Source organism: Rousettus aegyptiacus, unplaced genomic scaffold, assembly GCF_014176215.1.
Source record: "Rousettus aegyptiacus isolate mRouAeg1 unplaced genomic scaffold, mRouAeg1.p scaffold_m13_p_13, whole genome shotgun sequence".
In the NCBI taxonomy this organism is placed as follows: Eukaryota; Metazoa; Chordata; class Mammalia; order Chiroptera; family Pteropodidae; genus Rousettus; species Rousettus aegyptiacus.
Window position 1 is genome coordinate 59,921,776 of NW_023416288.1, and position 12,743 is coordinate 59,934,518.

Consider the following 12,743-nt stretch of genomic DNA (forward strand, 5'->3'; position numbering starts at 1 on the left):
ACACCCCAAAAAGAAATCCTTTACTTATTAGATGTCGCTCTCCGTTCTCCCCTTCCTGCCACCCCTGGCAACCAGTCTAATCTCCTTTTTGAGTCTATGGACTTGCCTTTTCTAGACATTACATATTAATAGCAACATATAATATATGACCTTTGTGTCTGGCTTCTTTCACTTAACATAATGTTTCAAGGTTTATCCATGTGGTAGCATCTATCAGTACCTGATAATTTTTTATGCCCAAATAAAACCACACTAAATAGATATACCACATTTTGTTTATCTGTTCATCAGTTGATGGGAATTTAGATTGTCTTCACTTTTGGGGTATTACAAATAACATTGCCATAAATATTCATGTACAAACTTTGTGTAGACATATGTTTCCAGTGTTCTTGAGTATATACAGTACCTCGAAGTAAGTTATATGGTAATTATGTTTAGCATTTTGAGGAACTGTCTGTTTTTTTACAGTGGCTACATAACGTTACTGTCCCACCAGCAGTGTATAAGGTTCCAATTTCTCTACATTCTGACCAAAACTTGTTATTGTTTGCCTTTTTGATCAAAGTGTCATTGTGGTTTTGAATTGCATTTTCCTTAATGACGAATGCTGTTGAACCGTTTTTCCTGTGCCTATTGGCCATTGGTATATCTTCTTTAGAAAACCGCCTCTTTTAAATTGAGTTGTCTTTTCATCTGTTGTAAGAGTTCTTTGTATTTTCTGGATATAAGTTACTTGTCAGCTATTTGATTTTCTAGTATTTTCTCCTTCTGTGGGTTGTCTTTTCACCTACTCGATGACGTCCTTTGATGCTGCTGCTGTTTTCTGAAAGTCCAAAAATAAGAGAAAATATTCCTATGACTTTTTCACATATCTTCTTGGTTATTATTGCTCAGCATCAGCGACATTTAAAAAAGATTTTTGCATATCTGATTGTATGTCATTTTTTGTCTCTCCTCTGTGGTAAGAGGCTTATAATGCCTAGACCACCAAATACAGAATTGTTGCAGAGCAGAGACTGTTACCACGTAGCTATCCTCTAACAGGCTCAGCCATTTGACATAATAGGTCCTGTGTGTATTCCTAGATTCTTCTAAGTGTTTCTGGTACTCTCTTGGTCATATTTTTGGGCTGTGGGGTTCTAGTGCAGAGGGAATAGTCTCTACTAGTGGAAAACTCTTAAGGAATATGTAAAATTTGTCTATTTTGTTTGCTGTCATAGCTGTAAGAATCTTTGCAAAACATATCGTATAAAATTTTCTAATTGGAAAGACCAGATGTTTCAGATCAAGTCACCAGTTATTTAGAAAGCTCCAGCCGAGTTCTCAGCCGAGTTCTGAGTCTCTCTGGTTGCTGGCACTTGAATTTGAATAACATGTATTCCAAAAAATGTTTCAAAATTTTCATAAATGCCTTTATTGCATAAATTATGGAAAATGAATGTAAAATGAATAATGTCCTTTCTGCAATAAATTATTTTTTTTAAAAGTTTAAGACTGGTTTGGTGTCATTTTCTTCTGTAAAGTCCTTCCTTACATCCTCTCGTCCCTTTATTGTGATTGTCAAACTTGAATAACAGGACATCATTTTAAAGAATTCGTACTTAATGGCTCGGTCCCCACTGGGTAGTAAGTAGCTCCTTGAGTTTATTATAAATTTTGGCAGGTATGGAAGTTTCTGGTTCACTAGGGAACTCATGATTAAATTACTCCTGAAATGTATTAATTGGTGTTTTACACAGTTCTTGGGTGGTTTCAAGGAGACACTGACCAGCTGGCAGGACTCTGCCCTTTGAAATCTAGTCTCAGTTTTGTATTCTAGAGTATTTTCTTACTTTTGTTTTTAAAAAGTCACTTATTTTATCCCCTCTTGCTCTTTGTTGATCGTAGTTTCTGATGAAGAACTGAAAAGAAGAGTAGCTGAGGAGCTGGCCCTGGAGCAAGCCAAGAAAGAATCTGAAAGTCAGAAACGGTGAGTTTCGTGGTACGTGAGAGATTTCGGGGGACTTGTTATAATTATGACATGTTTTAAGATGGTAATAAGACTCATTATTTGTGTCTGCTTAGACTTAAGAATGTGCCGAACATATGCACTTGGCTGTTTTTGGTTTGGGACTGTGCTTTTTAAAGCCCTACATTACCCTCTTCCTAAACTTGATTATAAATGACCATTATACCTATTGTGTGCTTCTTTGTTGCATGAATACTGAGCCCTGTTTTCTCGATGAGTGAGAAGTAGTTCTTGAGGATTTTCTAGGAATGTTGCAGGCTAGTTTCTTTCAATGAATGTATTTACGATTGAAAATTATATTGCCCACTTACGGATATTAAGGTTAGCAATATTGTAGCTAACATTGTCATATGTTATACATAGTGCCCATTTAATAAATACACTAATTAGTCATATAGTCACTTAAAAAAAACTGAAGATATAACAGAAATATATAAAGTTGAATAGTCAAAATCCTTCATAATTCCATTCTACGGAGATAACTCATCTTGCTCATTTTATTCCTCTAGAACTTTTTTGCGTATGTACTTCTATATTATTGTTGTCATTATTACTACTACTATTGCTGCTACTAAGTTAAAAGAAATGTTCATTGAAATGTTTTTGTAATAGTAGAAAACTGGAAGCACTTCAGATGCCTGGCATAGGGGACTGGAACAATGAGTTATGGCATGTGCCTACAATGGAATACTAGACAGTCAAGTAGATCTTTATGTGCTAATTCAAAAAAGCTGTTGAAAAGCTACAAATTGCAAAAAAGCAACATTCAAAACAGCATAGATTTTTTTTTTGTAAAAGTACTAATTTTTAAAGACAAAATATATAGTTACTCATGAAAACATATGAATACTTTTTAATCCAAGTTGCAGTCAAGTGCTTTCCATCTGTGCTACTCCTGAAATTTGCATGTGGCACAGAGCGTTATTATTACGTGATCATGGAAATGCCTTTCCGCCCCGAGCCCTGTGCACACGCTTGCTGCCGGTAGAAGCTGCCTGTGCGTGTGTTTTCATTTTGGAATGCTTGGCTGTTTCGCGTGAGGGAGCGAAACGTAGAGAATCTCATTTGGATCCCTGTCTTCGATGGCCGCTGGACCTGCGACATACAGTTTAACTTCTTTCGACCTTAGATATTTCACCTCTAAAGCGAGGGGTTTGACACACGTTTTCCAGTATCTTTTCTTTTCACAAAGTGCTCACTTAACTACAGTTTGCTCAAAACGTGTGGACCAGGACATGAGTTTTAGGTTAAGACCACCATTTTCTCAGGAACTAGGGTTTTAAAAATCAAGATGAAATCGGTATTGCTAAAAGGATAGGTGTGTATTTGTATAGTTTCCCATGCAGCACTTTATTTATTTAATTTAGTCTGATAGAGTATATAATTAGATGGTCAAGTTAAAACAGTCAAAAAAAATTTCAACTCATTATCATTAAGAAGCAAAGAAAATCGATGTTGTGGTAGAATTTCTTGTTTTGAAATGTTGTTATTTTTAATTGAATTTTATTTTAATAAGAATTTTATTTGGTCAGACTCTTATGCTTACTCTGCTTATTATATTTCAGGTAGGATTTTTTTGTTTTCCTTTCACCCCATACAATACAGGCTTCTTCGTATAATAACTCTCACTGTGCCTTTTTTTTTTTTTTTTATTCCTCCTTCATTATTCAACCCCATTTGCTCTGCCGTGATCTATAAGAGGTAAAGTGCAGATGAGATGGATAAAAGGTGCCAATGAAAGCAAATTTTATGTCTCAAGTAGACTGGGGTTGGCAGCCTAGCTGTAATCTGGACAAATGACTATTGATAAAGAATTTATTTTCTGTCATCTTTAAGAAGAGCAGAGGGTGGTACAGCCTTTTTATTATTTTTTTCTTTTTAAAAAATGTTTTGTTTGAGGCCTTCTTCATGAAGGCTTCCAGCTGTCAAGTCTTGGCACAAAGTGTGTGTTCATCTATGTGATAGTTCTTAGAAGAATCAATAGCTATTTTTTTTTTTTATTCCAGAGAAGAAACTTCAGAAAAAGCATTAAGAGAATTTTATGTGTAGTCTTTTAAAAGCAACTTCTTGGTATCACAAAGCATTTATACACTTTTGTGTGTGGCCTTAATTGAATAAAGCCTTGGAAGCAGTTTTAGAAAATCATTCGTGGTCCATTGTTTCAACACATCTGTCTCATCTGTACCCCTATTAGTCTGTGGTAAGTGGCAAGGAGAAGCACTAACGTTTATAACAAGCTGTTGAACTTTGCGGCAAGGAAATATTCTGGAATGTCTTCTGTCAGGTTTCAATGCGGACCTCGTTTCGGTTAGTTTTTTGTTTTGTTTTTTGTTTTTGAGTTGAAAGACTGAAACTTAACTCTGGCTAACCTTTTTTTTTTTTTTTTTTTTTTTTTTTTTTTTTTTAAGAAGTATATTAGATAGCTTAAAAGAAAAGGAAGACCAGAGAACCATTAGCTAGGGAAGGATTGGGTACTACTAAAACCACACACAGTGGGGAAGAGGTAGTTCCTCAAAAGAAAATCAGGATGGGGGTTCCATAACAAAGGGGAAAGGCTGGAGGCTGGCTGGATCTCATCGAATTGATGATGCCATTGATTTCAAGAAGCATTGTGTTTGATGTACCACTAAGAAAAAAAATCGCTGCCAATTATAACACAATAGTTTATCAGAATTTTCTTGTTGAAAGAGTCATTAAGACTGATTTTGAATTTTAAAAAACATATCAGTTGTGTATTCATGAAAAGGAAAATGTAAGCAAAAAAAAAAAAAAAGATTCAGGCAGTGTTCTCAGCTGGGGGAGATTTTGGTCCCTAGGGGACATCTGACAATCTCTGGAGACATTTTTGGCTGTCAAAACTTGTCAGGTGTTATTGGCATCCAGTGGGTAGAGGCCAGGGATGCTGCTAAACATCCCGTGGTATGCAGGACAGCAGCTACCTCTGCCCCTTGTCCTGAACAAAGATTTATCTGGCTTATAATGTCCGTGTGCTAATAGTGTTCTTAAAACTCGTTCACAGAGTCACTCTTTGTCTCAGGGTCTTGCCGTCCTCATTTTTCCTCACAACATCGTCTTCTTTGCCGTCAGAACCTTGGCTACCCAGCGTTCTTTAAGTGATCGCTCCACTGTTCCTTGGATTTTTCCAGGCTGCTGACACCAATTTTGCGGATTTTGATGCTTATGCTCAAACTATGACAACTGTGCAGGACTGCTGTCTGGCAGACAGTAATTTTGAGTTGCTTTCAGGCAAGCGAAAATGTGGAAGAATGTTTCTAGAATTGTAGCTCGTCAGTACAGTCTATACACACTCTAGATCCTGACATCTGTGGCAATGGAAGTGACTTCTTGAGCATCTTGCCTTCTCACCTAATGCAGAAGCCCTGTTACAACATCTCTGACTGGTAATGAGTGGCACACACATTTAGATGCCATCTAGAAATCATTTAAACTGCAGATATTTCATTAGACCATTTAAAATTTATCTGAACTCATCTACGGCCATGACACCCTGAACAAGCCTGATCCCGTCTGATCTCGGAAGCTAAGCAGGGTTGGGCCTGGTTAGTACTTGGATGGGAGACCACCTAGGAAGACCAGGTGCTGTAGGCATAAAAATAAAAAGATAAAGGACTGGAAGCTGACAAGGTCCTTGCAATCTGTGAGGTCAACCAAGGGTTAACCTAAAAAATAAAATAAAATAAAATTTACCTGAACTCCTTTAAATTTCCACGTTCTTAAATCTAATATGCAGACATGTCAGGGTTGAAAGTTGCTGTAGAGGAGAAGTTTTCTACTGGGTCACAGTGATGATGCAGCTAATTGTAAGTGCTATGACTATGTGTTATATTCTCAATTCTAACAACCATTCATACATTAAATCTCAGTTGATCTTAGATCAGATTTCTGTTTTATGAGACTCTTGAGTGATTTGCTTAATTAACAAAATCATAGCCCCCAAAATCACTAACATAATATTAGTACATGCACTAAAATGTTAAGTATAATTTGGACTCATGGTTTTGCTTATCACAACATCTAACGGATGGAATAGTTCTTTGGTGTATTGAGAGTCAGGAGTAAATTAAATGCCAATGTCAGCAGTTTGTTTTTGCTGTCATACTCTATTGTGTATTTTGGATTATAGCTGACCATATTGTGTTATAACCATAGCAGGCCAATATAGCAAGGACATAATATGCCACATTTTGAGTATAGACTTTTAAAATGTGATTTACTTCTCTCGTGCACCCTACCTCTAAAAGTCAATCTCTGACAGAAAGAAAAATGTGACTACTTCTGACCTCTGAACTTTGGCATTTGAATTTCACCTCTTTACCTATAAAGGCAAGTGAAAGTGTTTCAGTTTTAATAACCTTTCTTCAAGGAACCAAGAAGAAGGGGAATAGCTACTTGATGCTGTAACTAGCTATACATCAACCAAGATTACTTGCTTGCTGTTTTTAAATGGATATCTGCTGAGCTTTCCCCCACTTCGAATCACTTGGAAAATTAAATTAGATTTGTGAGACTTAAAATAATTAATAAGTGCTTTAATAAATTAGTCATAAATGTTATTAGCTCTCTGGGTAAGTTAGAATATAGTACAGTCCATTTTTTTTCAATTGACAGCATCAAATAAGGGCTTAAAACTTTTTGGTGCTTTGTAGTTTCTTGTAGCAGAGGTGAAATTTATAGAGATGGTACTTCTGTTTAAATTCATTATGTGAAAGAATTCATTTTAATTTTATTATTAGATATTTTTCTGCTTTTGGAGGAAAAAGCTGAAAAAGGAAAGAGGGAAGAATCCACTAGAGCCAAACAGGGTTTTGCAGGTTAGCATTGCATTGCAAATACGTCACGTACGAAATCATCTCTTTGGTTAGCGTGGAGTCTCTCACTAGTAAACTCTCGCAAGTATTCGTTCAATTGAATGAATCATGAAGATAGGAAAATCTTGACAATCTTTTATAGGAAGGGCATTCTCAATATACATATATATTCTACATAGTTAGAAATAGAAAAATTATGCCTTTAAAATCAGACATTAACTGGAGACGGTAGAAACTTGTCTTATAAATCTTCGTTTTAAATTAGTGTAGTGTTTTCCAGTCATAGACACAAATTACACAGTTGTGAAGTTCCCTACCTTCAACCTGAACCTGCATGTAATCTCTAGGTATTTGTTATTAAAAAAATTACAACTTTCAAGGAACAAATATTGTTTTAACTAATATTTATCGGTGGCTTATTATCAAAGTTATATCAGCTGGAGCGGTCATTATTTTCTCATGACACTGAACTGTCACGGGCAGACGAGCCTCACTTCTGATTTACAAATATTTGCAAAGAAGATGGTTGCAGGAATTTGAGTTATAAGTCTTCATTGACACACACCTGATGTCCAGATACCACCCTGCTGTGATGTGAACATATTTCCCAGCATCTGGCTCTCCAGGGGTAGTGGAGGGTTTGTTGACATTATCTGCAAAATATTCCTTTATTTGCTCTGACACGGAAGAGATCCTTCTGCATTACAAAAGTCCCAATACATTAGACGAATTTTCTTACTAACCCTGTTATTGCTTTATTCTTTTTAAAATGCGTATTGTGTTGCTGTTGTTTTACCCCAAAACTTTTCTGTGCCATTCTGCTGAGAAGGAGATGAGGACAGAACCGGTTCTGAGTGTGACAGGCAGATCACGTCCTAGCCATGCGGTCCTTTCCCCTGGAAGATGATTGGAAGGGCTGCGATGTACGCGGTGTTGGAATCGTGTGCCATCGGCTACTTTCATCTTTTTCTTCCAGTGGTACTTTTCTATTTTTAATAGAGAGATCTGCTTTCTATAACCAACAAATATAGAAGGTTGGTTTATCCAGTGTGTGTTTCATTCACATTTCTTTACTTCTTTTTCCACATCTAGTTTTCTTTCCCATTGATGCTACGCTGCTGTAGAGTCCTACCCTGACTTCCATTTGAGAAGCTGTTTTTACATGGTAGGAATGTGAAACCTGGACTGGAATTAATCAAGCGTGCTGTAGAAATCTGTAACTGTCTCACTGGTTGTAATGGCGGCAGCGAGGTTCAACCACTTCTTGTTCAGATGTTTCTTTTGACGGTAATTACAGTGTTTTCTCTCATGAAGCATAGTGTTTGATACAATTTGTGCCAAAGTTGGTTTCTGTACCTGAAAGTTTCTAGGAATTGGTTTCTGAATGTTCCGTCGTTGTCACAGTCCTTGTTGAAGATTCTCCATCGCCCAGAACGATCTGGGTTGGAGGATTGTGATGTGCTCTAGAAATCGTTTATCACTCCTTACGTAGACTGTTAATGTTCATTGTCAGTGTTATCACTGTTTTAGAAACAGCAGATGACTGAAATAGACGTGTGTGAAATTTTCCAGTCGGCAGCAGAATCAGGACTTGAATCGGGCGGCCTCGTGGCCCGACACTGCCCGTTGCTGAGGCGGTAGAACCATATTGTCTCTCATCATCCCGTAAACATATATTAAGGAAACCCAACATGGAGCTTTGGCACAAAGCTGATTCAAGTGCTGTCTGGTTATAGCTGGGACTACAGACTGAGAGCTCTGTCAGTCCTTTTGCCCCCTTTTCCCTTCCTAGAGATCTGGGAATCATCTTTATAGGCCTTCATGCTTTGCCAGGATAGTTTTCTCTCAAAATTGGACGCTGTGTGTGGGGAGTATGCTTTTCTTGTGCAAATAGCATTTGTTGGATGACGCAGTTCTCTTTCCATTTTAGAAGGTGAGGGGGCAGTTGGCCAGATGTCCATATCCTTGAGTCTCCGAAGTCCCTATTTATGGACAGGGGTCCATGTAGGCTGGGCCTCGCCCTGGCTGAGCCTTGGTCCTGAGCCTTCTGGAAGCCATCTGCTGATCCTGCTGGTAAAGACTGTTGTGTGAGGACGAGTGTAGAAGAACGTGATTTTCGCCCATGGCCGTTCACTCTGGAAGCAGTGGAGAAACGCACAGAGAGGTGCCCCCTGCCCCGCTCCTGCCCTTAACAGCTTTGCCATAGAGCCTCAAGCTGAAAAGGAGCGTGGGCAACATGGTTGTGAATCAGAGATAAATTTTATCTCAGCATTGTGATACTTCCAAGCTTTGGCACATTTTCATGTTTAAGTAATAACCCATCCTCTTCATTTCCTGGTTGGAGAAAACTTAAAAAGAGGGTAGTGCATCTTAAGTTTTTATTCAATGTTTTATCGAGAGATGAAACAGTTTATAGATGTCATGCACATAGAATATGCACATTGGGGTCACATATTATCTGTTATAAAATCCATTTGAGAGTACAGGACCGATCCACCAAACTAAAATGAAAAAAAATGAAAACTTTAAAAAAGGGTGGTATGGATTTACTGTGTGCCCAGTGCTATTCTGAACACTTTATTTTAACTCTTTTTAAACTTAAAACACCTATTTCCATGTCATAAATGCAGAAACTGAGAGGTAAAGAAATTTGCCAAGGTCATAGCTAGTAACTGGTGGTTCTGGGATTTGAACCTGAGTCTCTCTTGAGTTTATCAACTTCACCATCCCACAGTACTACCTTTCTGTGTTCTCTCTTTAAAATTTTCATTTACAATTGTAGGAAGAAGTAACAAGCATTTACTTGGATTTTCACCTCTAAACCATTAGTAAATAAAAGATCTCTTGAAAATGACCTCCGTTGTATGATATGGGCAGCTACTCAGGATGATGATTTTAAAACTTCTACCTTCGGACCAAATTAGTTTGGGAATTTGTGTTTAAACTTAATATTCTTTATATAACTTAGGCAATACTGTACTGTTAAATGCTTGTTTGTGTGCACGTTTTCAGTGATGGTGATAATTTGAATTTCTCGTTAGCCTAAGATTGGGACACTTTTCTCTGTTGCACAGCTGTGTGGGGGGAGGGGGAGGCAGGGTGTGTGGCAGTAGGTGGTGCCCTGCCTCATGGACTTCAGAGGTGAGTGTCTGCCTCTGGTTAGTGAGGCGCAGGTGAGCTCAGCAGCGTTCTGCTGGGTTCAGGGGAGCCCCTGGGGCCCTCGCGGTGCGCAGGGAGCAGTAGAGGGGCGCAACACTTACTTTAATAGGTGATCATGGAGTGGACATCATTTTGCGTTTCTCCCTCTATATTTATCCTTAGGCTCTTTTTTCTTTCCTCTTTTTTTTTTTTTTTTTAGGAGACTTTGACTTATTCTACTATTTTGTATTGGTTGCGTTGCTTGCTATGTGTAGTTTTAGTATTTGTAGTTATTGATTTGCCCTCTGTGTGATAGTCAAAGTATTTTGATAAATCATTACCCTTACTCTACAAACATGGTTTTAACCCTTTTCCCGTTTAGGAAAAAAAAAAAAATACACCTTGCTGCCAGCGTTAATTTAACATCATGCATAGGAATTTTATGTTTTCTAGCATTTGACATTTTCAGTGAGAATTACTGTAATTCGTAAATGGAAATACCACTACTAAAAACAGAATGCTATACACAGAATGATGTCATTTGTTTGCAAAGACTATTGATCTACTAGAGCGATGGGAAAATAATAATAAAAGCTAGACGTTGCGTGGCCGACTTGGGGGTGAGGTTAGGACCGCAACCTGTGAGTGATCGTGGGGTAGATGCTGCAGCTGCGGGCACCACCGGTGAGTGTTCTCAGGGCAAACGGGAGAGGGGTTACATCAGTTCTAAAAAACTGGTGCTGGGATCAATGTGTCTTTTGCACTAGAATATGAATAGCGTGCAGATCTAGCACAGGAGCAATTTGTTAGTTATAGACTATTTACAGTTGCTCCCTTATACGTAACACTGTGTAGCTAGCCCTTCCAGTCTTAAACCATTTCATTTGGAAATATTTTCAAGTTATCGCCTTGAAATGGGTCTAGTGTGATTTTGGCATCAAGGCTAACCATACAAATGCTTCAATTAATGATTTAAATTTGGGTTTCTTCACAACTTCTTAGAACTGAGCTCTTAAATTCCATATTTTCTGGTGCCGTTTTGTGAATGATTTAAAATCTCTTATGGATCCATCAATTACAATTTTGCTTTCTCAATAGGTTGATGGATTAAAACCAAACCAAATCAGAGCAAAACCAAAAAAAATGTCAAATGAAACCATAACTTAATATGGGAAATGTTGATTAATTTAAAAACCATTACCCAATGAGTTTCTCCAATTTTTATCATTACTATAGAATCCGGTTATACTTAGCCCGTTGCTCAAACTCCTGAAAACATGGATAATGTCGATTTATTGAAACAAAATTTTTTAACAAAAGAAATGTACATCTTTTGAAGAAATTCCAATAATATAGAATCATAAAAAGTTAGCGATTTTCCCCACTCCTCTCTCTTTCTGAGCTCTTCCCCCATAAAGTCATTCACATGTTCGTACCCTAGGGGAAACGTATTCTTAACAGTGTTTTATATAAAGTTTGTTTTTTAAACAAAGCAAGATGAAAGTCACTATGTTGTATAACTTTCTTACCCCCTGCAACCATATCTCGTTTTCCTCTTCTTGTATACAGTATTTCCAGGTCTTGAGTAGACTGTAGATCTGATAATACACACCATTTAAGAAGACTAAGAAAAATAATGCTATTAATAGTAATTATATATAATAATAAGTAATAACATATGATAGTAATAGCTAACAATCTTGAACACTTTCTTTGTCCCAAGCACTGGCCCGAGCACTGTGCACATATTATCACTTAGTCCTCGTAGCACCCCTGTGAGGCAGGTTCTGATCTGCTGGTACACTCACTTCATAGACGAAGCGGCTGAAACACAGATTCATTTGCTTACAGTCACATAACGAGAAAAAAAGAGGAATTGGGGTTCGAACCCAGGCAGTCTGGAATCTGAAGCCATACTCATCATCACACTGCTGAACTGTGTCTCAGAGGCTAAGTTATTTTCTAGTTCGACAGCAATGTTACCTATTATATATTAGTCTGAACGCCTTGTCTGAGGCTCTTTTGATGTGGTTTACTGTCGACCTGTTTTTCAGGTTTCAGTGCGGTCCATTTTGCCTTGATTGTGGAGCTCATTAAAAGAGGAATTTAGTTTTGAAAAGAATTCACAAATGAAAGGACTTTTTTGGTATTTTTGTTTTCTTAATTCACATGACTATATTTTGAAACAAAACTGTCAAAATACTGTCAAATAGTGTGTGAAAATTAATATTTCTGTAGATTTGGCTGTAAAATGTTAGAAATTATGTATTGCTATATGAATTTACCTGTCAACTGTATAATTATTCCGTTTTTATAGATTAAAAAGGAGCCCAAACTATTGTCCAGCTATTGAGTGTGAGTAACCTACATTATTTGTACAGCCCCAGCTACGTTTGGCTTGGAAAATTGGCTTAGAAAGCGCTTTCCTCAAACTACTGAAAACTTGGATGTTAGTTTAACAAAATTTGGGAGTAATTTCAGAATTTCTTCTTTCCTTTTTTCAATTAACTAGCTCTCTGCTCTTAACATACATTGCAAATCCATTACCCGTCACCATTTCTGTCCCTACTTATTTTAAGCCAGTGGCTCTTAACGGGGGGAGATTTTACCCCCGGCTCCTGGACATTTGGCCACGTCTGGAGACCTTTCAGGTTGTCAGAATTTGGAGTGTGTTACTGGCACCAAGTGGGTAGAGGCCAGGGATGCTGCTGAATATCCTACACGGCACAGGACAGTCTCCACGACAAAGCATGGTTCGGTCCATA

The 12,743-nt window shown here is 37.6% G+C and overlaps 1 protein-coding gene and 1 non-coding gene across 3 annotated transcripts in view; both read left to right on the forward strand.

The window, feature by feature from the left end:
- The window catches only part of CHCHD3 (coiled-coil-helix-coiled-coil-helix domain containing 3), a 250,871-nt gene that overhangs the window by 51,856 nt on the left and 186,272 nt on the right, over positions 1–12,743 (forward strand). For both annotated transcript variants that reach the window (XM_036230910.1, XM_016148746.2), the window contains exon 3: positions 1,891–1,972. In XM_036230910.1, coding sequence (XP_036086803.1) covers positions 1,891–1,972 — 82 coding nt within the window. The remainder of the gene's footprint in view (positions 1–1,890; positions 1,973–12,743) is intronic.
- Positions 5,502–5,620, forward strand: LOC118611007. Its single transcript, XR_004954154.1, has one exon. It is a non-coding gene; the product is annotated as a 5S ribosomal RNA (ribosomal RNA).